Source organism: Dermacentor silvarum, chromosome 2 (assembly GCF_013339745.2).
Source record: "Dermacentor silvarum isolate Dsil-2018 chromosome 2, BIME_Dsil_1.4, whole genome shotgun sequence".
In the NCBI taxonomy this organism is placed as follows: Eukaryota; Metazoa; Arthropoda; class Arachnida; order Ixodida; family Ixodidae; genus Dermacentor; species Dermacentor silvarum.
In genome coordinates, this window is record NC_051155.1 from 171,303,634 (window position 1) to 171,330,274 (window position 26,641).

Consider the following 26,641-nt stretch of genomic DNA (forward strand, 5'->3'; position numbering starts at 1 on the left):
AATGATGTGCACTACTCCACAAAGTTATGATTAGAATATGTTTGCAAAGTTAAAATGGCCGCACTTCAGGTTGTAAGTAAGACCAGGCACTCGCCCTAGAAATGCACCTCTGCACGTTCAATGCACACAAATCACTTCTAACAAGGGCATACATGTATTTGAAGTACTCCACCTGCAGTATGCATAAGTGAAGGGGCTGAGGCTGAGTTAGAACTCAGATTTACTCAAAAAACCACTGCAAAGCAATTGTGTACTTGTAAGGGTTGCCATCAGACGACAACTTCACTCCTTTTGAGAGTAAAAACAGTGCATAAAATAATGGCAGTAGAAGAAGAGAGAACACACTGCAAATAGCTTCATGGTGTGTATTCTCTTTTCTTCTGTCTTTACCTTTTTATGTGCTGTTTCTGCCCTCAAAAGTCATGTTGAACTATCCAGGCCAGCGATACATGCTCCTGCAGTTCGCTTCTTTCTTTCTCCTTGCTTTAAGTTTTGTCCACAGCACACTGTTACTGATGCCAGGAGAGGCCATCTGCCACGCAATCATATGTTCCCTTTCATAAAGCTAGCAACAGTACTTGAAATGGCAACAAATGTCTTAAAATGCTACTCAATGTGTCAAAAGAGTGTAATGATCTGAAATGAATGAGCATCATTGTTTAACAGGTCAAACCACATGCTTTGCATTGAACTCACAACTCTATGTGTTCCAGTAAGAAAGAGCGACCTTTGAGACCACCGAAACAAGATTCATGAATATGAAAATACTAAGTTTTTTTCTTTAAATTGTGCACATGCTAAAATCTAGCAAACAAGTTCAAGCCCAAGGCAATTTGGTGAGATGGAAGAAACATGACCACATTCATTTCTTTTGGCTGGAAGGGGCCATCCTGATTTTGTTTCACCAGCATTAGCTGTGTTTTTTCGTCACCCTTCACTTTTTGTCCATTATTAATCCTTCACTCTTTCTGTCTCTAAAAATCCAATCGTTTGCTCAAGGACTTCTTTATGTGGTTCTGCTAGATGAACTTGAGTTCTCAATTTATGTTATTATTTGCAGCGTGCGGTGGGTTTTATATATGTATTGGTTATGCATAACTCGTTCACCGATTTTACTGATTGAATTGGCTACAGGTGCAGATCATGAAACCCTGCACGAAACTATTGATACTGCATGGTAGGGCAGCGCTAGCTATATAGGAAGCTTGGCTGTTTCATATACATTCATGTTCACAGCATAAAGAGAATGTATGTGGAGAGAAGAAGCGGCATGAGTGCCAACTTCATAGGCTGCTTTGTGTTGTGACCATATGGTGATCTTGTCATGTAGTTGCCAATTTTTTATGGATATCCTTCTTTTCTCATTCAGGGTGTGTTTTATTTACCTCAATAAAAATATAAAATGGATTTAGCATAGTTATCCTGGATTCATTTCTTGCCTTCAACTTTTCAGGCCATCTTTTGTGTATGCTTGTTGCCATGCAAAACATTTTGCCAAGATTTGTTCTTTGGTTTTGTAATTTGTTCCTCCTTATTTCTCACCATGCAACCGGTGCAGGTGGGTGACGTCAACCTGGAAAATGTCACCCACGAGGAAGCGGTGGCGACGCTGAAGAACACAGGCGACCACGTCATCCTGACCGTGGTCAAGAGCCAGCCCTTCTCGTTCATCAACCACTCCCTGCCTCCTCCTCCCCCGCCTCCAGTGCAAGAGACGCGCCTTGGAACACCCCCCCGTAAGTTTTCTAGGTCATCAACATCACTTTTTTGACCAATTGGCTACTGACACCTCGTGCACAGCACATGACACCTCTCAGGAGGGAAGAACTGAAATTTCTGATAGTTGGTACTTATTCATCATGGTGCATTGGGTAGCACACAAGAACACAAAAGAAGGCAGACAACAGCACTACTAACAACTGAAAAACTTTATTAAAGCCTATCTAAATAAACAGGTTTTAAAGAAAATTCACACAGGTCATGCATGTGCAGAAAGCCAGACAAAGAATGACAAAAGTGTGTACAGCAATGCAATTTATGTGCCTTGCAAGAAGTCTACTTTCTTGGAGAATAGTGCAACTGAGGAACAGCTGACACAATCGTCTGAGTTTTTGAAGAGGTGATATGCTTCAATAACTTGTTGCGTAATCTTACCCCAGATAACAATCCATGTTCCATAAATGTCCAAAGAACATGATGTTTTTACAAATACATGCCATGGATAATCTAAGACCCATCAGATTATGTTGCTGTAACATTGTAAAGATATTGCAGCTGGACATATGTGTCCTCCAATAGATGCTCACATTAAGCATGCACAGGTCTATAAAATATCTAGCGGATATTTTCCAGCTCACGCTAGGAGCTATACTTGTAGATGCCACAGTAGATGTGCTATCAAGGACAAATTGAATATAATGCTTGCAGCAGACTCTGTGTGGCAGAACGCCCACATAGCAAGGTCAGATACATCGCGTGCACGCATTAGTGCACACGCCCCCGACGAGGATGCGCAGCGTATTCATTCTCCTGGACCTCCCGCCTAGCACACTGAGCATATTAAATTACCGAACGTTTTAAAAGTAAATTGTGTCGGAAAATAGGCAGAGTATACATATGAGATGGTAGGTATACATATGAGATGCAGACATGACAGTTTTGAACTATAGTTTGAACAAATGAGAAAACATATTTCTCTCGTAGGAAGGAGGAGGAAAACCATTTATTTAGCACCATATACACAGAGCTTAAGTTCAGCGTGCGAGAGTCCACTTTTGGTCAGGCGGCCAGGAGACCTTGGGCCCTGGCGGCTGCATCTGGGCGGAAAAAAAGGCTTCTGGGGGGTCAACTATTCATGTGTGGTCTGCAAAAAGTCTTTGTCATGTTGTTACAACATACATTAGATGTCATGTGATCAGCAACGTAATGCCATAGCCACGGGTACTACGTTTCGGGGCAAAAATTCTATCAAGGTTTGCAACTAACTTTCGCTGTCTAACCCAAGCCTGTGGTTCCGCCTTTTACTTCTGCAAAATTTATAACTGCCACATTCAATGTGAATGGGGGAATTTGGATCTAGTTAAATAGAAATTTAACTACAAAACTTTAATTGTATCCCCTTACCGATCATCATCATCAGCCTATATTTATGTCCACTGCAAGACGAAGGCCTCTCCCTGCGATCTCCAATTACCCCTGTTTTGCGCTACGGCATCTTAAATAAATTTTCAATAAAACTTAATGTAGCCAACTGATATGATGTAGCACGTACATCTCTATGACGACTCTATGTCCATAAGGAGTCTTAATTCTAAAGTAGAATGAACATCAATAAGGCGTTGGCTACTTGATATTTGCAGAATACATGTTAGTAGGACATCCTTTAGATGTTATGATGAGAGGTGGACAAAGGAGGTGACCTGAATGTTCATAGGATATCGGTGGTTCATTGGGACTGTGCCAAAACAAGATACCTGTGCTGGAGATACCTCCGAAACGCCTATTTCCTTCAGATGCTGATATGAGATACCATTGTTTTGATATTTACATATTGTCAAATGAGCGCCTACTACTGTACTTTCTGGTGTATAAGACGCGCTTTTTTTTTCAGAATTTTTCGTATGTGCGTCTTATAGCACACTTATGAACGTTTTTTTTTTTTTTTTTTCGGAAAAACAGTCGTCAAAATCAGATTCGATGTTATGGCCACGCGTAGCGCGTGGTTGATTTAATTGCTACGGGTTCTGTGCCCGCTATTGAGGTGCCGGGTGCGTTCTTCTCATGATCTTCCCGAGCACCGTGCAAGGACGGAACAGCAACACAAGCGGCGGTGATATAATCTCGACCGGGTGAGGTGGGTCGTCCCCGCAAGAATCAGGAGACGACGATGAAGGCGGGCATCATGATGATGAAAAATAGAAAAGACTGTATTCACTTCATTGGTACATGGTTTTGACCATATCCGAGTCTCGAGCGGTTCTGTCTAACAGGGGGGCCCGGACGGCCTTAAATAACCCCTCGTGGTCTTGTGGTAGCCGATGTCTCCTTCGGGGAACTTGTGGAAGTGTCAGTCCTCTGTCGGGTGGTCAAGTTGACGACCTCCTCTCCCTCGGGTCCTCTCCCTTGGTAGCTCGCCTTTTTCGTCTGCTCAGGTCGTGCAGGTGTGACGCTTTCTCGGGGATGAAGGGGATTATTTCGTCACAGGAAAGGCGCTCGGGCTTGTTTCCCACATTTGAGAGGTACTGTTTCCAGGAAAATCATAACCACCTCTTGCGGATGAAGATAATTGCCCCGACACGGGAACGTGCGCAGGTTTGCTTTCCCACAACTGAGATGCAGAGTTCCAAGCCGGTCATAACAGCGGCAGAAACAGCGGCTTGGAACTGCATCTCAGTTAATCGCTTGCCGAATGCACAGGTGTGTCTTATACACCAGTGCAACTTATATATGTTTTTTTCCAGAAAAACTGCCATTTTGAGGGGGATGCATCTTATAGAAAAGTGTGAGTTATAGACCGGAAAATATGGTAATTTGCTTTGATTAATCAGGTTGCGTGTCCAGGCTGCAAAGAAGGCGTACTGTTATGCAACTGAAGAGTTATTTTTCATGCTGGTGTGTACGTGCCGTGCTTAAACGAAATAATTTACCGACTTTACTAAGGAGCACCAGAAACTCTGCTGTTCCTATTTTCGATGATGTAAGTACCATACGTGGTGGCGTCGCATGTATTCGATATAACAGGCTCGTTCAAAAAAAATTTGAGTGCCGTGGAGACATTTACATCACAAAATGCATTACCATGCTGGCTCTCACATGAAACTATGCGTTGCAATTCACATACAATGCACATTACCATGATGGCTAACAACCTCAACGCAAACTCGCTGAAGTTCACCGCAGCACTTTACTGAAAGTGTCGTACAAGCAGCAGGTTCACATTCTCTTCACACTTTTAAGAATAAAGCGATCCTCGCCTGAAAGAAAAAAAAAGACTGTATCGAGCAAAATGCCGAGAACACACAACCAGTGTGGTCTTCACAGCTTTGCAATGCGGAGATCCCCAATCCATGTGGCTTCTCGGTGCCATTTTTTTCATGCACGAGGAAATTTCTGAAGGTAAAGAGAGTTTTCTTTCTATCTGGCTGATGAACACTCCAAAACGCAACAAAATCGCATGGCCATGCACAGTTTCTTAGGTGGCAACTCCATCGTTCTATAAGCGGACCTGATCGCAGTACTACGGCTACAGAGGCTATGAACTGAGCATCTGCTCCAGCCTTCCTACGATGTTTTCTGCGCTCACTGATAGGTGTCGCATGAATTTCTGGAGTCGAGAATACAAGGGTTGGTTGAAATGTTTTGCACCTATGGCGTGAAGGAATCATTGCAGAATGGAAAACATTTTTCCTCAAGAGCAAGCCTCTTTCGTACTTTCAAGCAGCTTTCAACTGTCTGGGTGCTAGGTGGCTTCCCCATAGAGAAAGCCTGCTTCACTAGAGCTCAGCTAAGAAGAAAATTCAAAACAAAACAAATTAAAAGCATTAGGAGGTTTGGACAGTAGTAACTTGCATATTGCTCAGCGTAAGTCTTTGTTGTCCATTGCTGCCCTTACACTTCAAGCTCCACTGTAGCAAGTAGAGCAAAATGGTTCGATGCTCCTATACTGCCAAAAAAGTACCTTGGTTATATATCTGATATTTGCTATAAGCATACACTCTGATATCGGCAGAAAAGATATTGAGGTTTGAATGTACAGTCGAACCTCGATATATCGAACAGCGCAGTGATCACGAAATAGTTCGATATAGCCAGAATATGACATATAAAATTACATGAAAAACGCGTCAAAAATGTCTACAAATAATCAATGAACCAATTGTGGCACAGTAAATACTCACTTGAAGCTTCAAACAAAATATTTATTTATTTATTTCACTGAAAGTACTGCAGCAGTGTAGCCTGCTTCTTATTGGCAACCACGTGCTTAACCACGGCGTCTTCAACATAGCCCAAACAATCCCACAAGCGATAGGCCGGTGCCTTCTATTGTGCCACAGTAGCGGCGTACAAGGGCCAACACATCTACAGCCTCAGTTGAAATCGGGAGTGGGGCAACATCAGTGCTTGCGGGATCAATCTCGGCAGCGTCTTCATTTGGCTGCTCAGCAGTAACTTCCGCTGCGATCTCCACATCCCTCAACTCCGCCGTTGTTCTGGTGCTGTCGTCACCGCCAACGAAGTCTTCAATGCACATGCTTTGTGGCTCAGCAGCGACAAAGCGCTCAACATGCTCCAGGCTTCTTCGAGCTGGCATTCTTCTTCCATATCGTCCAATCCTGCCTCTTCGGTTGCTTCCTAGGAAGCTCCTTCAGTGCGGCCAACGAAACCCGCATGCCAAAGCAGATAACTGTTGTCAATTGCTTGACGTTATCCCAAGAGGCTTACAGCATTTGAATGGCACCCAAAAGGTCTATCTTTAGCTCTTGGCCCATCCGGAGTTTAACAAGCAAAATGTCGATCAGCCGACGCTTATAAATGGACTTGAAAGTGCTAATAATGCCCTGATCTAATGGCTGCAGCTGCAGCATACAACTGTAGTTAACACAGAAACCTAGTCTCAAAAGATAAAAAAAAGTTATTCCCGTGGGCACTTTGCTCAATGAAAATTTATTAGTCGCTGGACTACTCGTCCTCACCTTTGTGCCATCATCCTCACTATTGCTGCCATTGTAATCACTGCTGCAATCCCACAGCATGTAATTGTCCAGTGAAATCCTGTACTTTACAAACGACAACACCATGACATCACATGGAACAGCCGCCCATGCCGAAAACACCCAACCGCACACAGCCATCATGGAGGCTCTTTTCACTCTCCTGGTTGGCATAAGTTCACTGCTTTCCACCGCCAGCCACTCATACTCATGGCGGAGCAAGTTCTCAAAAGGCTTGCTCACACCAAAGGCAAGACCCGCACCTGCCCCGTCAAACCGTCAGGAATCACGAGCATGTCTGTATGCTTTTTCCGCAGCTCTGCTCTCACCTTAGCTGTGAGGTGACCTGGAAAATAGTCCAACATGAGAAGGTCGGGAATGTGGTCCTTTAGGGATATTTCCAGCTTCAGAAGCAGCACCAAGCGATACCATTTGACCACTGTGCCATCCGTCATCTAGCCTTTCTCGTTGAGTTGCACAACTACATCTTTGAGGAATGCTTCCAAAGGCATTGTCTTGCGCTTGAAGACAAAGCATGGGCCGAGTTTTTGGCAGTCTGCCAAGCTTACAGCATGACCGTAAACCAAAGCTTTTCAAATCGAGCTGTGAGGAACTTCACCTCGTGAGCTCCCTTCACAATCATTGTAGTGTTGCTTGTCATGTTGAAATACTTGGGAGTTTCATCAGCAATGCCTGTCTGGCCGAGCAGTATTGCCACGAGTTGCAGAACTTCAGAAACTGGCCATGGAAGATGAGGTCTTTCTCCTTGTTTATCTCATATGAACACTGGTGCAATGATTCAGAGAGAAACTTGCTCTCTTCATAAACTTCGATGCCCAAGCGCTACTGGCTCTGAAGTTTGTCCCGGGTATCCCCGCCTCTGAAGTGAAAATCCAGGCTTTTTGCATGACCATGATGCATGTCACTGGCAGGGACCAATCGTTCCGCCACCTGGGGCTTCCTGCTGGCAGAGGAGGACATCCTCTTCTCCCCCTTCGCAACTAGCTTTCGGCACTGCTCAGCGTCGTCGAATTCCTTGACTCGACGGGGCTTTTGGCAAGGCTGCAGCGTGCCTTCAACAATGGAATAACTGCAAGCCTTCCCAATTGCACCACAAGCTTTCGAGGTCTGCCAAACCATGCGGTCCTTCCTTAGCTGCCTGTGACTGATCTGTCACCTGCAGACGAGGGCCCCCACTCCGGCCAGCCCCCACTGGGCTCCCACCTGCTGATTCGCTTCACTTCTGCCATGGCGACATCTTCACCGTCTCCTCCCCCCCCCCCCCCTGTTGGCACGGAAGCTTGCTCCCTAAAGGGCTGCAGAAGGTAGTGCGAACCTTTTCCTTCTTCATATAGAACCACTTCTTCTGCCACAAGCTTGCCCTCCAGCTCCGGAAAGTGTCCCGACTTAGGCCCATGGACACCTCTGCGCTTGCCATCACAGCTTAAATCTTTGCGACGTTGCAACTGCCACTCTCACACCACCCCTTCAGAATTGTCGAATTTGCATCTGGTCACACAGTTGTTTGTTTCTTCGGCATAAACAATGGCAGCTCTCTTGAACGTTGCCACAAACGAGCGCCGTATGCTTATCGGACCCGAAGAACCCCTGAAGATTCACAAGACAGAATGGCATAACATGGCCAACAGTCAAACACATCAAAGAAAGAACCAAAGAGAAATGCAGTGTCAGCTCTTCCATTAACTATCGATACTCCCAGAAAGTGCCACCATTCCAAGTGTCTGTGCCACCACGATTGGAACAAAGGTCCTTCCATCAACTACCGACATTCCCGTGAGCGCCATGTGCATACTAACAGCTTTTTAAAAATTTAAGAATTCTTCTGAACAAGCACACAGAATCGCCGAATGCTATGGTTAGAGCCATAGAGAAAACATAAAATTCTAACCACACCATAGCATCCCTGATATCTCGTTTGTCGTCTTTATTGGCAGTTCCATGCTTTGGTTTTAATCAAGTTGACAACCCCCCCCCCCCCCATTTCAAATTTTCATATTTAGAAAAGGAAGTCGACTTAAAATCGTGTAATTACGGTACCCATGTGCCAGTTAATTGCTACAAGCCACTACTAGATGGCACTACTTACGGTAACACTGTTACAGTAGTCACACCAGTTACAGTATGATGTATTGTAAGATGATGCACTGCATGTTCCATTGTATCATCAAAGAAGTGCTGTTGAAAGCGTTTGTTCCAAAATACAACTCTCGTCCCTGCTTGACTTGATGATCACACCACTTGAGGTGTACTTTAACCCCTTAAGGGTTTTTGACGACCTCAGCTCGTCACAAGCGATCAACATTTTTTGGCTTATGACGGAACTGATATCATCGGTAGTTCGCCACTTGCAGTCATGCTTTGCAGTCATGCTTTGCATGTTGCAGTTGCAGTACCACAGTGGCTATAAAGCAAACCTATAGGCTCTGTGAAGCGTGCAGACACGAGCGTACAACAGTGAACAATGTTGATTGGTAAAGAGGCTTTTTATAGGCGCTGGAAGTGTGCGCAGAGAATGTGCGCAGTGGCAAGGAGGTGTGCCAGTGACGATGCATCAGCCTTCTTCCCCCTCAAGGCTGGTAACTTTCTGGCGGACGGCGGTTTGTGGTGGACCTGGGTAACATGTTCTCGCCAGGATCGGAATCTTTATTGGCATCACAATTTGCGTCGCTAATGTCACTTGTAACTCGATTGGCATCCGTATCTGATCTGCTAGTCGGGTCTGGCCCACCTGGGCTCTAGGGTTGTTCGCTTTCGATCACTGGTGCACCGGGTTCCCCAGCTTCGGTCTGCTGTGCGTCAACGCCGGGCTCTTGCTTGATTTCTGTTTCACAGGCGGCGAACCTCGAGTTGTTAGTTTTCTTGGCTCTTAACTGGTCGTAGTGCCGACGATGAAGCTCGCCATCTCCAGATTTGATGGTTGCCATGCGCCGGCCTTCCATCTGGCTCCAGTCCTGTAGTTCCTGTACCAAACAGAGTCTCCCACTTGGCGGATTGTTCTGGGGTGCTCGGTATCTGCGTGAGAATAAGGGCGGCATGACACGGTGTTATCCAACTTGCATCTAGGCTCAAAACCAAGTGGCATGAAGGCTGGTGTTTTTCCACTGGGCAGAGGGATGCGGCGATATTAAAGGAAAATTTAGTCCAATCGACCTTGCAGTGTGCCGCTAGCATTCTTGCGCAGTCCCAGCTTAGTCGTTCGCACTGCCCTCTCTGCTAACCCGTTTGATTGAGGATGATAAGGCGCGGTGCGAAGGTGGCAAATTTCGTTCTCTTTCATGAGCGACTGAAACTGCGCACTAGTGAACTGTGGTCCATTGTCGGAAACCACGGTTCGGGGCAGGCCAAACCTACTAAACATTGATTGAAATGCTTTGATAGTACGTGCCGCACTCGCTATCTTCATGGGGCTCACCTCTATCCATTTCGTATGCGAGACAACTTCGATGAGCAACATCTGTCCGTCAATCGGACCGGCATAGTCTACGTGCACCCTTGACCACTTTTCTCCAGTTTCCGGCCACAGCACAGGCTCCTTGGCAGGTGGCATGCTGCTACACTGTACACATACAGGGCAAGTGTTTACAACACGTTCAATGTCCCTGTCCAGCCCCGGATACCAACAGATTGACCGCGCCAGCTTCTTCATTGACGTCATTCCTTGATGCGTGTCGTGCAGCATGCGTAATACGGCATTCCGCACGGCGACCGGAATTATTGCTCGATGGCCCCAGTAGACAATGTCATTACTGCACACAAGTTCGTGTTTTTTGAAAAAAAAATGCACACAAGTCTGGATTTAATCCCAGTAATTTCCTAGGCCAGCCATCGCGAATATAGCTAGCTACTTGTTTCAGGGTGCTGTCTGCTTTTGTCATCCGGGCCAAATCACTTGATGACATCAGCGTGGTGTCAAGTTGTTCAGCGAAAAGTACGTACTCATGGGCGTCATCGTTGATGAACTCCACGGTACTGGCATCGTGCGGGCAGCATGCCGGAAGGCGGCTCAGGGCATCTGCTGCCTGAAGAGTCTTTCCTGCCTTGTACTCGATCTTGTAGGTGTACCCCCTGAGCAGTAAAGACCAACGTTGAATTTGCGCAGCTGCCAGCACAGGTACGGGCTTCTCTGGGCTGAAAAGTCGCAGCAGTGGCTTGGGGTCTGTAATTAGCGTGAAAGTGTTACCCAGTAGGTATTCCCGAAATTTGGTCACGCCAAAGACCACTGCCAGCGCCTCACGTTCAATTTGTGCATAATTCCGCTCTGCGGCAGTTAGAGTGCACGAGCGAAAGCCGACTGGCTTCGCCTCTCCGTTGACCCGGTGGTATAACACAGCGCCGATGCCGTAAGACGACGTATCTGTTTCTAACACGAGGGGCTTTCCTGGATCATAGTGCGTGAGGAACTTGGTGTATTTTATGAGGCGTTTTCTTGCTTCGAACGAGGCTTTTTGCCTTGCTCCCACTGCCAACGAGTGTTTTTCTTTAACAATTCATACAGCGGTGCAAGCACCATTGCCAAGTTGCCAAGGAATGCATTGTAGTAGGTGACAAAGCCGATGAATGACCGGAGCTCAGACACACTCGTCGGCCTTGGCATTCCCGATACAGCTTCAATGTTCTGCACTTTAGGCATATGCGGTGCCCAAGAAACTCGACTTCTTTCTCTTGTATTTTGCATTTGCTTGGATGAAGCTTCACGCCGTAGTCACGAAACCTCTGGAAAACTTCACGCAACTTATCGCAGTTATCTTGTTTCTCCGCCACTACAACGTCATCCAAGTAGACTTGAACGCCTGGTATTCCTTGAAGAATGGCTTCCATGCGTCTCTGGAAAATGGCTGGTGCGGACGCCACACCAAAAGGAGGTGGTTGAAGCAGAATAGCCCCTTTTGCGTGTTAACCATTAGAAGCCTCCTTGTTTTATCATCTAGCGGCAGCTGACTGTAAGCATCCTTTAGATCGAGTGTGGAGAACATTTCACCTCCGCTTAAGTTAGCGAAGATGTCTTGGATTTTGGGTAGCGGGTGTTTTTCCGTGTAGCACGCAGCGTTGGCTGTGACCTTAAAGTCACCGCAAAGTCTTCTTGACCCATTTTTTTTTACTACTGGCACAAGGGGCGTTACCAGTCAGAGCAAGCAACTGGTGTCAAAATTCCAGTCTCAACGAGACGTTCTATTTCTCGGCTTACTGCTTCTCTCATTGCATAAGGCACGGCACGCGCCTTAAGAAAACGAGGTACGGCACCTTCGCGCAAGCGCAACTCAAGGGGTGGCCCTTTAATTACACCTAGCTCCTCAGAGAATAAATCTTGAATCTCGCCTAATAATTGCCGCACTAGTAACGCGTCCTTAGAAGAGGACGGCTTACCGGGGGCGGCCTTGATTCCGACGGCAAGCACCTGCTTTCCGTGCCGTTCGAAGGCCTTGATGACATCCCGTCCGCACAAATTAGGCCCAGAGCATCCCAATACTACCAAGGTAGCTTCCAGAGTGGTCCCGCCGTATGTTACCGAGACGTTCAGTTGACCCTTCATGGGAAGTTGTCCGAGAAACAGGTCACTTGCAAGGTAGTCTTCTGGAGCAGAGACCAGAGGTGACGCTACTTGGTGTAGGTGGGCCATGTGATGATCGTTACAGGAGAACCTGTGTCTACTTGCATTCGGAGAGCCACGCCATTCCATTCCATGGTACAAAAAAGTGGTTGAACCATGTTCACGGACGCCGCTCGCAAGTTGAGCAGGAATTGTTCATAGTCGTCATTGTCCGACCATTGTCCTTCACAGTGGGCTACTCTGTGCTGCTGATACTGGTGCTGCTGGCACACCCTTGCCTCTTACAATTGAAACATTTAGCATGACGGAACTTGCATTTTCCCGCTGTATGACCACTTGTGCCGCAGCATGTGCTTCCCTTCATGCCACCTGTCTTGCCTGTTCGCAGCCTCTCGCAGTGACGGAAATCTGCTTGGCTGGCATTTCCTCTTCATCATAAGCATAGCGTGCACGTTGCCTGTATCTTGGGCGCTCGCCATCTCGTCTACATTTGCAGCCGCCATCTCTGCAGCGCGTGCTGCCTTTTCCGCCTCCCTCAGCGTGACTTCCGTTTTTGCCAACAGTTTCCGACGCACATTCACGTCGCGCAGCCCACAGACAATGCGGTCCCTTAGCATCCTGTCGAGGGCATCACCGAAATTACACCTGCTTGCAATCTTTCGTATCTCCACTATGAATTCGTTTGCAGACTCTCCTGCAAGCTGATTCCTTGTTAAGAACTTGTACGATTCTACAATTTCGTTACATGTCGGAGCAAATCGCTCACCGAGGAACTTCACGGCATCGTCGTATTTCAGGTCCTGTATCTTCACCGGCACGCAGCGCGCAGCCAATATATCCATTGTCCTTGTGCTCAAAGCAGTGATCACAATCGCCCTGCGCTTCTTCCTGTCCGTGACGCCGTGAACCTCGAAGTATGCTTCCAAACGCAGCTTGTAAGCCTCCCAGTTGTCCGCCTCCTCATCAGAAGATGGTGGTCATCCCCCGTGCGCAGCCATGGTCGCAGAGCGACGACCCTCGTTGCCGCTGAAGCGTGCAGACACGAGCGTACAACAGTAAACAACGTTTATTGGTAAAGAGGCTTTTTATAGGCGCACGAAGTGTGCGCAGAGAACGTGTGCAGTGGCAAGGAGGTGTGCCAGTGACGATGCATCACTCTGTGTGGTGGATTGGTAGTGGTATGAAGCAACAACAGTCAGTGCTACAGGCGACAAGTGTCCTCAAAACTGGGAATGTTTCCTTGCAGCAGCACATTTCAGCAGTGGGGCTTTTTTACCAAGTTGCAGTTTTTTTTCTCGAAACAGGTGACACTACGCACTATTTTTTTTTCTTTGTCTATGAACCATGATACCTTTTGTATGTTATTCACACCTTCTTCAATAATTTATCATTGAAATAAGGTGTTGCAGCAGTACAGCACGGTAAAGGCAGGCACATAGGCATAAGCAAGGTGTTTATAAAATGTATGGGATGTAAAAAATTATTCTGCTTGAATAATAAAATCTTAACGTGTAGAGACAGGTGCCTAGGGTTTGCTTGTTTGGAGTAAACCACCATAAGAGGCCAAATGTCAGTTTTGTGAAAGCTGTAAATCAGTTGTATTGGACGTAGGTAGATAGTAGCCTTTTACCATAGCAGGTTTGTCTTTCACATTGGAACCCTTTCACGACGCCAATTTTTTCACTTAAGCAATGCGACTAGTTCTTGAAGCGTGAATTAGATGCACTAAGGTGTCTAGCATAGCGTCAATCTCTGCACATATCTGAGTGCTGCATTTCAAGGAGCATGCTGTGGGCCCTGCATTAATGGGCCCTGCAACACATTTCAGACCACTATATTTGCTCTAGAGCTATCCTCAGCACGGAGGAAGGAAAACACTTAGGAGAGGCCCTACCCCCTCTGCGCGCTACGAGATAAGTGTGGAGGAAGTGACGTAGTCATGGTGACGTAGTCATGGTATCTTTCTTTATTTCCTCACGATTTTTCCGCTGTAGTGGCCATGTTGTCGTGGCACAATGGCCGCTTTGTTATGGTGTGTGCGCTCATGCGTGTTGCGCCATAGTTCGTACCGTGGCAAAGGCGTCCTGTGGACAGGTTTGCATTAGTCTCTGTGTGTTGTTCCGCTGTGTTATCTAATTCCGCTGTTTTACCCCGGATGTTGCTGTGACCAGGTGGGACTGAAGGAACTCAAACACGTGAAATCAATGCGCATGCAACGGTGTACGATGTACCGCGCGATGTTCCGCACCACGGCAATGGCCACAGACTACGCGAAAGATGCAAGAACCGGGCAGCGACCGGTACCTGCTGTTGGTGAGAACAGTTCAGTTGGCTGGGCTGATAAAGCATCTTTATTTTCATAAAAGCCGGTAAAAGCAGCGAGTTTGACCGTACTGTCGAATTTGCGAAATTCATTATTACCTTCTTTCAACATGACGTCGTCAACAGTAATGCGATGACACATCGCAATTACATCTTTCGGTTTAGGATCGCTGCGGAGCACGTGCATCCAAGCAGCTCGGTTGCGCGCAGCACAGCGTGGTTTCGCGAGAAATGTAAACAAGAGAGGAGAATCCACCACGACAAGATGGTGGAGCAACGCCACCTTCCGGCGTCACTTGGCTTCACAAAGAGTGACGTCAGGGCCCCTCCTCAGTTGTTTCCTTCCTCCATGATTCTCAGCATGTGAAAGACCAAAGAGCAAAAAGAAAAATGATAGTTAACACACACAAACTCAAGTTATCAGTTGGAAAAAATTTTGAATGCAGGCAATATTGCAGTCACCCTCAAGTCAAACCTTCGCGGCTTTAGCTGCCACATTTCACTCTCCCATTACATAATAGGGTGGCGCCAATAGCAGCAGGCCCAAGTTGGCATGCACCATGGTTTCCAAGCACGCTTGGCTTGTTAATAGCCTTCCCACGGCTTTAGCGACATCACGGCAAGTGGTCTGATCTGGAAGGCCATGATGTCACTGCTATGGTTACAACAGTTTCCGTGAGGCAGCCTTTGGTGCACCATGTGCTCGGCATGTTGATGCATCGTCCTCATGGTTGCAACATGTTGCTCGGGGTTGTGTGATAATTAGGCTGTACTTAAAATGGTTGTAAAATTTAATGCCATAGTTCTTTGCGCACTACTCACAATATTGTGGGAACATCTATCACAGATTTAATTTTTAACCAACGATCACCCTTTGACGTCATGTCTGTTGCACTAAGTGTATGAAATCGCCGCATCGTGATGCTGCTATCGGTGCAGCCTAACAAGCTTTCTCAGCAGCATTGCAAACAAACAGGCGCGGTGCGTAGATCATGCAGTGGCGATTGTGAATCTGCAAAGTATTAAATGGCTGCAGTCGAAATTTTAAACAGAAGACTGTGCAGTCTTCCTCTCGAGAGAGCTGCACTTCAATTGAAAGAGGAAGAGCGGTCACTTGCACAAATGCCTTTGTGCATGATGGGCTGCTTGCAACATCATCGACCATGGCACATGACGTCAGTTAATCATCCATTGCGGGACGCACAATGCTGGCACTGAAAATGCCCCGCACAGCAAAAAAGGAAGATGGGGAAAAATGGATGTGGGGCTTGTCACGTGAATATAATGCAGTTCCTCGGCTACATTATGGGAGAAGGCAGGGAAGGAACGCTGGTTGCGAACACTAGTCAAAGCAAAGGGGGAGAACATCTGTTTTGATAGTGACACTTGCCTCCTGAAAACATGGAAACAGGACAGTTAATTTCGTCTATCTCCTCCAACGATGAGCCGATTTGATAACTTATTTTGGCAAAATGCTCCCTAGACGGCACATTACAACTTCCAGTATATAACCAAAATTTGCAATGGGGCCTGGGGAGGGCCTCCTTAGGGGCTGCAATGGTAGCCGTTGTGTTGCAGGTTCCTGCAGGCACAACACATATGTCTACTTAACAATACCAACCATACTTTTTTTTGTTCTCATTCCTTTGTCATAATGGCTGAGCTGTGAATTTTAGCCTGTAGGAGGGCTGAATGTTGCCATGCATCAATGGCATTCTTGCATTTTTCATTCTTTCACTACCATCGATAATTCCTACACAGCTCACCATGCAGTGGGTTTTGGGACAGAAGCTTGATTTTTGTGTCATATTTTGCCCATGCTTTAGCACTTCTCTGTGTCCAATGGATTACTAACTGGCACATAATGAAATGCTTCACTTGCATTGATTGTTCATTCATTCCTTCTTTTTCTTCAATCTTTAAAAAAAAAATTTTAAAGCATGCTAGCAGATATGCTTTCTACTGAGGAGTTTTACCATGTGATGCAGGTTGTATAATTAAGCAACCAGCATGATGAGTACGTATAATATAAGCTATTATCTGATCATTAGTAATAACTCTGTCTTTCCTAACATGTCATCATTTCCGTGAAAACCGCAGCTGCAAAAGCAGAAAATTATACAATATGCACATCCAAATGAAACGCGCCTCTGATATAAAAGTGTGCTATTGCATAGTGTCACAGAAAACAATGGGCGTGTTGCACAGATTGCAGATGTATTCCAAGTATGTATGTGTTTTGCTTGTCAAAGTACATTGAGGCCGTGCATCACAATGCATTTGGTGAACTGCACCATTTCCTTTTACACTAGTAGAGCACTGCAAAAAGAATTGCGTGCTTCTGCTCGTCTACTTCATTAAGAGAGCACAAACCTATTTAGAGAATGCTGAATTCCCTACAAGAAGTGGCAGAAAATGTGCAACTCCTGATGCATAGTAGTTGTTTCTATCCAATGTTGTTGCGGGCAGGTTTGCAAGAATACACATTCCAGCAGACCTGCCTGCAACATCATTGGCATGCGCACTTTTTCTTCAACATTGCTGCCTGTTTTTGTAAACCATTCATACCTTGTTTGCACAAACAGCTTGCCAATTTCCGAAAAAGAATTGTCTCAAAACAATAACAGTCCTTGCATGCAATGTACATGCTTCTGTTTATATGAGAACAGGCACCCAACTTCCCAGTGTTTCAGCGACACTGTGACAGATGGCATACTGGTCACTATCGAATACCACTTGCATGGAGCCTATAACAAAGTTTGAAATGAAAATGGTTTGCTCATTGTGGTACTTATATGCATTCTTTTGTTTGTTTGTTTCTTCGTTTGTTTATAACAATGCTGAGTATTACTATGAAATATTAGAATATCATCCTGTTCACATTGTTTGAGTTTGGATGTAAATTCATTTCCCTCCACTGATAGCAACAATTATGCACACATATGACAGATCGACAAGCCACATTTTAGCTCTGCAAGATTTAATGGTGTACAGCTAATCTTAACAACAGCAGTAGATTGTAATCTAATTGATGTTATATAAAAGGAAAAAACATATATCATTTGTTGCTTACAAGCATGCATTGCTGTTTGCTTTCAAATCTGGCCATATTTTGTGTAAGGTGAGAACCGTCACTTTGATAGATGGTGAAATGTTTGTTGGTTCAAAGCTTTTAGGGAAGTATGAAGTAACGCACTATATCTGAAGAATAGCATGACCAGCCTAGAACCCCAAGTGCCATTTTCATGGTAGGCATGCACACCAACACAACAGTATTTCCTTGGGGCACTATTCTAAATTTTTCTCTTATTTCACAGCAGACACTGTGTCATGCTAAACTTTTTGTGTACAGCACTGCATGTCACAGTTAAACACCAAAATTTTACATGATAGGGAGCAGAAAAGTATTGCACCTATGGGAAATGTGCACACAGCCTTGGGTCATATATTGAACTTATTAAAGGCACCATTATTCACTTCAAGGCACCATTATTCAATTGGCAGCCTGCAGTCAGGATTGCTTATAATGTTTTTCATTTTAATTTCTTGACAAATTCATTTTCTCATTTGTTGCAGTGAACCTGTCCCTAGGGGAATACCATAGTGATACGAATTTGAGCACCTCCAAAGCACCCAGTGACGAAGATATCCCAAGGTAAGTGCATGCCACTGTCTCTTGCAGTTCACTTGCAGGAATTGTGCAAACCAGCAGCAGCAACGGCGGCAGTATTCACCTTCTGAGAGAAACCGGTAGTGTGCAATGGAGAAGTGGAACTTATGCATTTTTTACATTGATAGCTTTTCAGAGGTCGGCACAATAAGAAGACACTCATACTCATTCATCAATATTTTGTCGGGCTATATACTCACTCATGTGTACTCGCACTCGTATTGGCACTCACTCAGGCTCCACTTCTTGCCCACACATACTCGCCAACACTCACTCACATTCATACTCGCTTTTATTCAGACTTACCAGCACCCACTAATGCTCAAGTTCACCAGTGCTTACTTATGTTTGTGCTCACATAGACTCACACTTGCCAACAGTCACTCACATTGATAATCACGTCTGTTCACGCACCGTCACTGATTTTTGTTGAGTCATTCACCGGCACTCACTCGTCTTCATGCTCACACCCGTTCAATTTCACCAGCACCCCTTCCAGTTCATACTTGCGTGTCCAATCACACCTTGTCACTCACGCTGTATCCCACGTCTGTAATATCAATGCATGGAGCCGGTATGTCTCTGTGCTCATGAGTGAGTATGCCAACCTATTGTAGCCGTTACACGCGCTCCTGAGGTACATTTCAGCTGCAGTGATGTCAACGTATGCATATGGGTCCCACAAACCCTGTGGCATGACATTATTTTTTCAGCACAAAAATACCTGTCTTGAAGCTTTGACTTTTTTATATCGACAAAAGGGTCAAAAGGGCACTCAACAGACTTGAGGTTCTTTCTCGGTGCTGTAAATGTTCCGCTGTTTTTGCAATTCCGTAAGAAATATTTCGGCATAAATTGAAGCGCAACTTGAGCAGAAATTATGGTTGCGTAAGGCAGCATGTTGAAAGCAGTCCGTCACACAATATCTATGTGCCTGTAGTTATAAGCATATACAGTTAATTTGTGTGCATCTCTGCATAGGCTCAAGTTGACCTGAAGGCTGTACCTGATCCCACCCGAGGGCTAAGGTTATCCCAGGTCTGCACCAATGTACCTTTATATTACATGGGGCCGCTTATTTGCCAAGCTTAACTTTGAATCAGCTGAGCATGACATTGAAGCAAAACTCATTTTAGAAAGGCTTCTGGGGGGGAGCATGGTAACTGCAATGTGCGGCAGAATCTTTACGTTCCTGGTCCAGTTAGAAGCTTTGTAAATAATTGCTGAGTCGTCGTTTTTTACAGCGAACCTCTTTATTGTTAGGGTTCTGTGAAATTTTCATGTGTGCGAGCAAAAACTATCATCATCAGCAATCGCTCATACCCCCCTAAGCAAGCAAAAAATGCAATGTCATATCCCTCTCATTTCCCGGGGGAGCAGTAGGGGCCGTAGTAGAGACCAGGCCTGCTCTCCTGGAGCAGTATCTTCGCTCGTGCCAGTCTTTTCGCATGCTCCTTCTCTCTGCAAGTGCCTATTCCTTCTTTCTAGTTTCATTCTGCAGGAAGGAATTTATGTTTACTGTGTGTTTTAGTCCTATCAGATAATTTAGCGGGCGAAAATAAAACAATAATCCCGGCAAACGGAGGCCTCAGGAGAGCAAGGGAGGGAGGGAGGACACCATGGTAAATGTTATGGCGAAGTAACATGGTGTGTTGATGAATTACTGCCTTTTTAAAGATTTCTAACAAGAAGTGTTCCAAAGCATTACATGCGGGCAAGTTTTCAAACTGAACAGCCATATGGACAACTTTTTAAAGTATGCGATATAATTACAAGTATGGGAAATCGGGTAGTAATTCTCCAAGGTCGCAAACATCTGCTGTTTTTTTTTTTTTTTTTTTTTTTTTGTGAATGTTGCAAGTATTTTATGTCATTGTACATCGTTGCGTATACCTCAACAATACTATTACCTAAACTAGCCATACATTTATGCTGTAGACTAAAACACAAAGTACAATTCTTTGTGTAATTATTAAAACTGTTTGTAGCAATTGTACATTCCTTTATGTGTGCTGTATTGCTTCTGCTGGGCGGGATCAGGGACCTTTGTGAGGCGCTCATTGCTTCTTGTCCCTGTATCATCTTGAGGTTTTATATAGTTGTGAGAAATAAATGTAAATTCAAGTAATTTTTTGGGCCCTCATGATTCACGATGTGTAATTGATATATAGGTCTATGCCTGTTAAATATATATATATATATATATATATATATGAACGAGACGAAAGGGAACCAAGGGGCCCAATTTTTAGCAATCATAGCATAAGAAGCGAACAAACAGACACCATGCAAGGACAACATAGGGGAAATCACTTGTACTTACTATAATTGAATTAAAGTAAATTATAAATTCATCAAAATTAAAGTGGATGAATATATATATATATATATATATATATATATATATATATATATATATATATATATATATATATATATATAGAGAGAGAGAGAGAGAGAGAGAGGTCAGATCGTTTACGGTTTGCCTCCCTTTTCGAGAAATAGTTGATACGCCACTGGTAATGCCTTGCAACAACAAAACACAATACAGTTAATAATAATAGAATGATTATAATTTCATTCTTTAAATAATATACCTTTGTATAAGTTTGGTATTATTATAGTGGAGAGCAGTATTTAGATTTCTTGTTAAGTTAGAAATGTGCCACAAATCTTTACCTGTTTATCTTGTACAAATGGCACCACTTGGTGACCCAAATATGGCCTGCATGCTGGGTGTTCCACATAACTTGTGCAAATATTTTAAAATGTGCATGTACTACATAGCTGGGCAGAACCAATATAATGTTGTTTGCTGTCGCTTGCAGCAAGTTGCATAGCCTTTTTGTATTTCACCGAATTACATAATTAGTTATTAATAATTATTGAACTGCTCAAATATATTCAGAGCAAAAGAAAATTGAGAAAATTGTAGACCATCCTGAGAAATTCTCAATTCAGCTTTTTGTTGCTCAACACGTGCAACATAAAAGGTTTTTTTTTTTTTTTCCATGCTTGGGAAAAACGTCTCCGGCATACGAAAAAGTGCATACAATTAAGCCACACAGTTTCAGAATGCATACAAGTCATTCAGATCTGCACACCAATACCTTAAGTAAACATTATATTTGAAGTAACATTTCAGGTGTTTGGATTCAATCTACGAAGAACATGCTGTGAAACCTAAAGGTACACACGTTCTTGCCGTCTCTCCTTTGTAGGCTATTCCAGTCGTCAGCTATAGAGACTGCCGTCATGAATTGTTAATATGGAAGCTTTGTATGATCAGTACTGCATATTGCTCGATATTGGGGCTGACCTAACAACAGCACGAATGTTTGGCGGACGCTTTTCACATTACGCGAAAAAAGCTAGCGCCACAGGGGCATTATCAAAGCATGTGAACATTCTGAACAATATTCTAGTCTGGTTCACATATGTTCCATTCAGTTGCGCCACACTCCGTTATCTTCTTGCTCATTTTCCTCATCTCTCTATTTTATTTTGTTAAGGCTTCATGCTCTCTCGGACGTGCGCAGCCGTTGTTTATGAAGTGGCGCCAAACAAACACGGCGCTTTTTCTCTCTCTCTCGCCCCAGCGGACAAACCGCGCAGCCGGGTCTCCCGAATGACGTCAGCACGGACGCTTTTCTGTCCTGCGCAGCAGCTACCGCGTGGTGCTTGCTTATTTATGCTTCCACATATAGATGGACCCGCGGCTCTGGTCCGGCGCTGAAGCGAATTGCGCTCGAAGGATTGTGCAGCCGGCGTGCAAGGCGGGTCAGCATAGGCCCTAGCGGGCATGCTTCGTCATCGCGGTTACCGTGTGTGTGCGTGTCGCTGCAGGGATCCACGGAACGCCAGAGGGTAGCATGGAAAGCCGCGTACGTTCCAGCAAACATATGAAAACATGACAAAACACGCATACGAGAGGTTTGTCATCGCAAAGTCCGTTTTTTGCGGCGGTCCAGTGATATCAGTGGAATTAAAAGTATTGTGGGCCGGTTCATCTTCAAATATTGTGTATAATCAGCGTAAAAGTTACATATATTACGTGCGTTTGCATATGTTAGTATAATTATAAATAAAACTTGGTACTTTGTGTTTCCTTGTATATATGAGTATATATAGAAAAGTTACAAGAACTGCTGAATACCTAAATTTGGTATCTAAATATAATACCAGAAGCATATTTTATATGTGCGAAACCCGATGCGAGAACTTATGTGAGCTGTTACGTCAACTCTGATCAGTGTCCGTAATTAAACAGAATATTCCGTTCGCGTTTATTCAGGCCACTTTCGCACGCAGGGCTAATTTATTTCATCCTCAAGAGCTTAAATGCGCACTTCAAGTAAAAAGTGCACTCTTAAATGCCCACTCGAAGTCAAATGCGCACTTTCGGAACGCGAAACCGAAAGTACACCGCCGTTGAGTACTGCGCCGCTAAAAGCGGCGGATAATCTGTGCGACTTGGCAACCGGTCGCGTACCTCGCGCCATCTATGTAGCGGTACCGAAAACTGAACACGTGGCAGATTGTTTTTGTTCGTTACGTTTTCCGCTCTAGTTCCGGTTTTCTTTTGAAACATTTCTTGAAAACTTCCTCTCCGCGTTGTCTGAAAAAGTACGTTAGACGCTGTGCAGTGCCTCGGGAGTTCCCTTCGAAGTTTATCGCATTCACCGCCGCCGTGTGTTTACGCAACGTCGGCGCGAAATATTTGACCGGTCGTCGGCCGTCCCGTCGCTGACTGGCAGGGCAGCCCGCGCCTGGCTTCCACCGCGGCCTGGCCCGTGCTTACTTCACTGCTGCCCGTGCACCTCTGGTGTTTTTCGCGAGGACTGCAATAATTATTTGTTGCACGGGTCTTGCGGCTATGTGCGCGCTCTCGTTTGTGTATGTGCGTGTGGCTCCGGTCTAAGCACGAGCGGCTTGTTGGGAGGACGGCAGGAGAGCAGCGTCGGTTTCACAGGCGGCTCGGCGTGCCTCTCGAGTGATCTGCATTCTCCGAGCGTGCTGCTGCGGCTGCTGTGATTTTTTCTTTTTTGTTTTTCTCGGGGTGTCGTGACACCCAGGAATCCGGGAGCTCCGACCGCCGCACACGCGAGCGCATCGTCGACGAAAGCACTTGCCTAGCTGTCGCCGCATTCCGACGAGCGACCGCCCGCCCGCCTTTTGATTCTGCTACCTGTGCGCGGAGTGAGACCATTCGCACAGCCCGCAGCGCCGTCGCCCCGTTTACCTTTCCTGTGCCCAGTCGCATAGTCGATCCGACCAGTCTAGGCGGAGGACGAACGACGTTTTGTCTCCGCGTCGCCTGTGTTTCTTTTTCCTCCCTGTGCCGTTATTCTTCACCCCCTCCCATTCCCTGCCCCGTAATTCGGTCACGTCTGCGTTGCTGCATCTCTCGGCCCCGAATGCGATCGGCTCGACCGGCTGGCTCGCTCGACGCATTGGATGCACCCCGGTTTGCTGTGCAGCACGCGTGAGTGCGGCTGGAGCTTGCCGTCGCCTTTTCAGTGAGTGTCCGTGCGTGTGAGTGAATGCGATGCCCTGTCGCTGGATTGACACCGCCGCTTGAGGACGAGGAAACGAGGGCGAACAGTGCTGCCGCTTCCGGCTTCTCCGCTAGCAGTGTGTGCCGTTATGGCCCGACAACATCACGAGACGAGCAACGGGCGAGCGAAAAAGTATTCATCGACACGGTCACGATCGAAGGAAAGACAAGCAGGGTCTTCACGGTGAGTTGTGGCGTTTACCTGAGTCACTGCATTGAGGCTCGGCTTGTGCCCAACAGGTTCGGTTATTTTTGTGTTCGGTTGCACCGAGGACGGACGTCGCATGCCTTTGACTGCGCTCCGCTCTCCTGGTGCATACAGTCTGTTCATTTCGATGAGGTGCAAACAAATGGGGAGACAACATTCGTGCGAGCTATGTCGCGAAACGCGCACGCCTGCTTCAATAAATGCGATTCCGAGCCGGTTGCGAGGGCGGGGGTGTGCCCCGTTTGCGGTGCTGCTGTGACTTTTGGAGTGCGGCCAGTTTGGAATCGTTTTCCACTTCGCGACGTTCGCTAAGGCTAGGTTGAGGTTTTCTCGGAGCTCGTGTTAGCAGCGGTTCTGCATGAATGCCGCTCGATGCAAGGCGATGTCCCAACGAGTGGGATTCTTGCCTCGGCGCAAAGGCGATGCCGTCGAACATTGGCGAGTGTTTAACAGTGACATCGTTTTCTGAGCCGATTAGTTCTACAGTGTGGTTTGCCGGTGAAATACGCTACCGCCCACAGCAGCAGGCGTGGGCACCAGTCCGCCGTCTAGAGGTTAGCACCCCTTCAAGGTCGTCGTGGTTCAAGGCAACAGGTGCCTGCCTGTCTGACGGCATGGTTCGAATTCGGGCGGTGCATCGCCTCATCGCTGCTCAGTGCGGTGCATGGCCTTCGGCCGTAGCCACATATGCGGATTGCGCTTACTTTAGTCCAATATCAAACACCTGCCGATTTAGCGAAGGCAGTCGGACTGCAATATAGCCTTCATTCTGTGGACCAGACCTAATCTAACCTAATAGTAACGCATTTGAAAAAAAAAAAATAGAGATTACGGGCACCTGTGACTTGAAATGTTTAAACGAAGGCAAAATTTTAATAATGCAGCATTATTTAAAGAATGGGGGGGAAAATCTATATTTGACGTGTTTGGAACCGAAAAACAAGTAAGTCCCGAGCTCTGTGCTCTTTCACAACGCCACGGAAAACGAACGCCTTTACTGAATCTGTTATGGTTACAAGGGATGTGGTCCGGTTCACAGATTAATCACTGCGGTTACCGAAATCTAAGCAGGGTGCCCGTGTCACGGCTGTCTTTCGGGTCGCAAGAGCGTGCAACATGCACGTGGTGTGTGAAGGTGTGCAACAATCACGTTGATTTGCCAGCACAGCACACCGAGCGTCTGTCGGCAATGATTGAGGTATACCATAATCGGCGATTCTCTGTGGGGATTACGCGTAACGGCGCACTACATGAGGCGAATGTGAAGATCCCCGATCAACGGAGACTCTCAATGTCACCGCTTTTTCGTGCAATAGCAGATTCCGGTGTCTTTCTTGTTTCATGATTTAAAGGCGCATTTGTAGACTCGACGCTACGACACTCGTATACAGCAGGCATGTTACCCGGGTAAATCTAACCTTCTTTTTTCGGCACAATGGATTCGAGCATCTGTTTCGCAGAACAAGAATAGTGCCCATAGCAGCAAGCAGCGAATACTTAGGGTACTTATTAGTGATAATTATATGACCTTCAAACGCATTTTCTTTTTAAAGTACTGCAGCATTGGCAAGGACTCTAGTAAGCGCGAGGTCATAGGCACCGTGCACTTGTTTGTATAGCTTTCCTGTTTCCGCTGAAACTTTCCACCTCCGCTTTGTGAAACGGCCCAGCCAAAGGCTAAACAGGCACGCAGGTGGCGCGTGGGCGAGCCCCCGCCCTATCCGCTGCCGTGGAGTGTATCTATTGTTCCTCTTGTAGCGAGCCGATCGCGCTCAACAGATATAGGCGCGGATGTGGGTGATAAACCGCGCCGGCTCGCCTTTCTCTGCGCTTCGAAGTGCAGCTGAACGCTTCCTAAACGAAGTGATTGGGGGCCTCAGAAATTCGTTATACAGGTCACTTCGTTGTAAAGATCTCCCACCGCACAGCTCACAGTAGAACCGGACATAATTATTACTTCGTTATAGAGGTCGTTTCGTTGTAGAGGCGCCCGACTGCACTGCCATTACTACACACGCCCTGTTGGGCTCTCAGTTGACATAGGGAGACATGGTGATGTTGAAATAAACTTTATTGTGCAGAATATAGAGAGGGAGAGCAAAAAAATGAGGTACCGGTGAGGACTCCGCGTGCCCCCCCCCCCCCCCGAAAAAAAAAAAAAAAACTTCGCAGATGTATGCCAATGTGAATAAATAATACATAAAAGATAAGCGACTTCTCACACCCTTCGGAAGCAATATAGGGGTCAACTTCCCACGCAGACTGCGTTTCTTGCTGCGGTTGAGAGTCCCGATCGCAGCCGTACATACAAATGTCTAGCCGACCTTCAACGTGGAGCCGGTAAGCACGACGTGGGAAACGGAAATTGCGGATTACTGGCTTTAAAAAAAGAAGGTGTTGTCTATTCGTGAGAGGTGCGTGTACGCAAGCTAACATTTTTTTTATAGTCATTGTTAATTACGATTCAAAGCAAAAAAAATAATAATCGAGACTCTGACGCATGTTGCGTTGCTGGTTGATACCGAGCACGCCGGCCCGCGCCGCACTAAAACGGCTGCGGAACTCCTCTTCACAGCTTTAGCTGTAAAATTAATCAGAAATC

The 26,641-nt window shown here is 46.0% G+C and overlaps 1 protein-coding gene and 1 pseudogene across 4 annotated transcripts in view; one reads left to right on the forward strand and one right to left on the reverse strand.

Annotated features, from left to right (window-relative positions):
* The window catches only part of LOC119442109 (disks large homolog 1), a 673,008-nt gene that overhangs the window by 533,529 nt on the left and 112,838 nt on the right, over nt 1-26,641 (forward strand). For all 4 annotated transcript variants that reach the window (XM_037706855.2, XM_049661898.1, XM_049661900.1 and 1 more), the window contains 2 exons: nt 1,559-1,736; nt 18,181-18,259. In XM_037706855.2, the coding sequence (XP_037562783.1) occupies nt 1,559-1,736; nt 18,181-18,259 (257 nt within the window). The remainder of the gene's footprint in view (nt 1-1,558; nt 1,737-18,180; nt 18,260-26,641) is intronic.
* On the reverse strand, nt 5,754-6,491 carry LOC125943217 (uncharacterized; annotated as a pseudogene).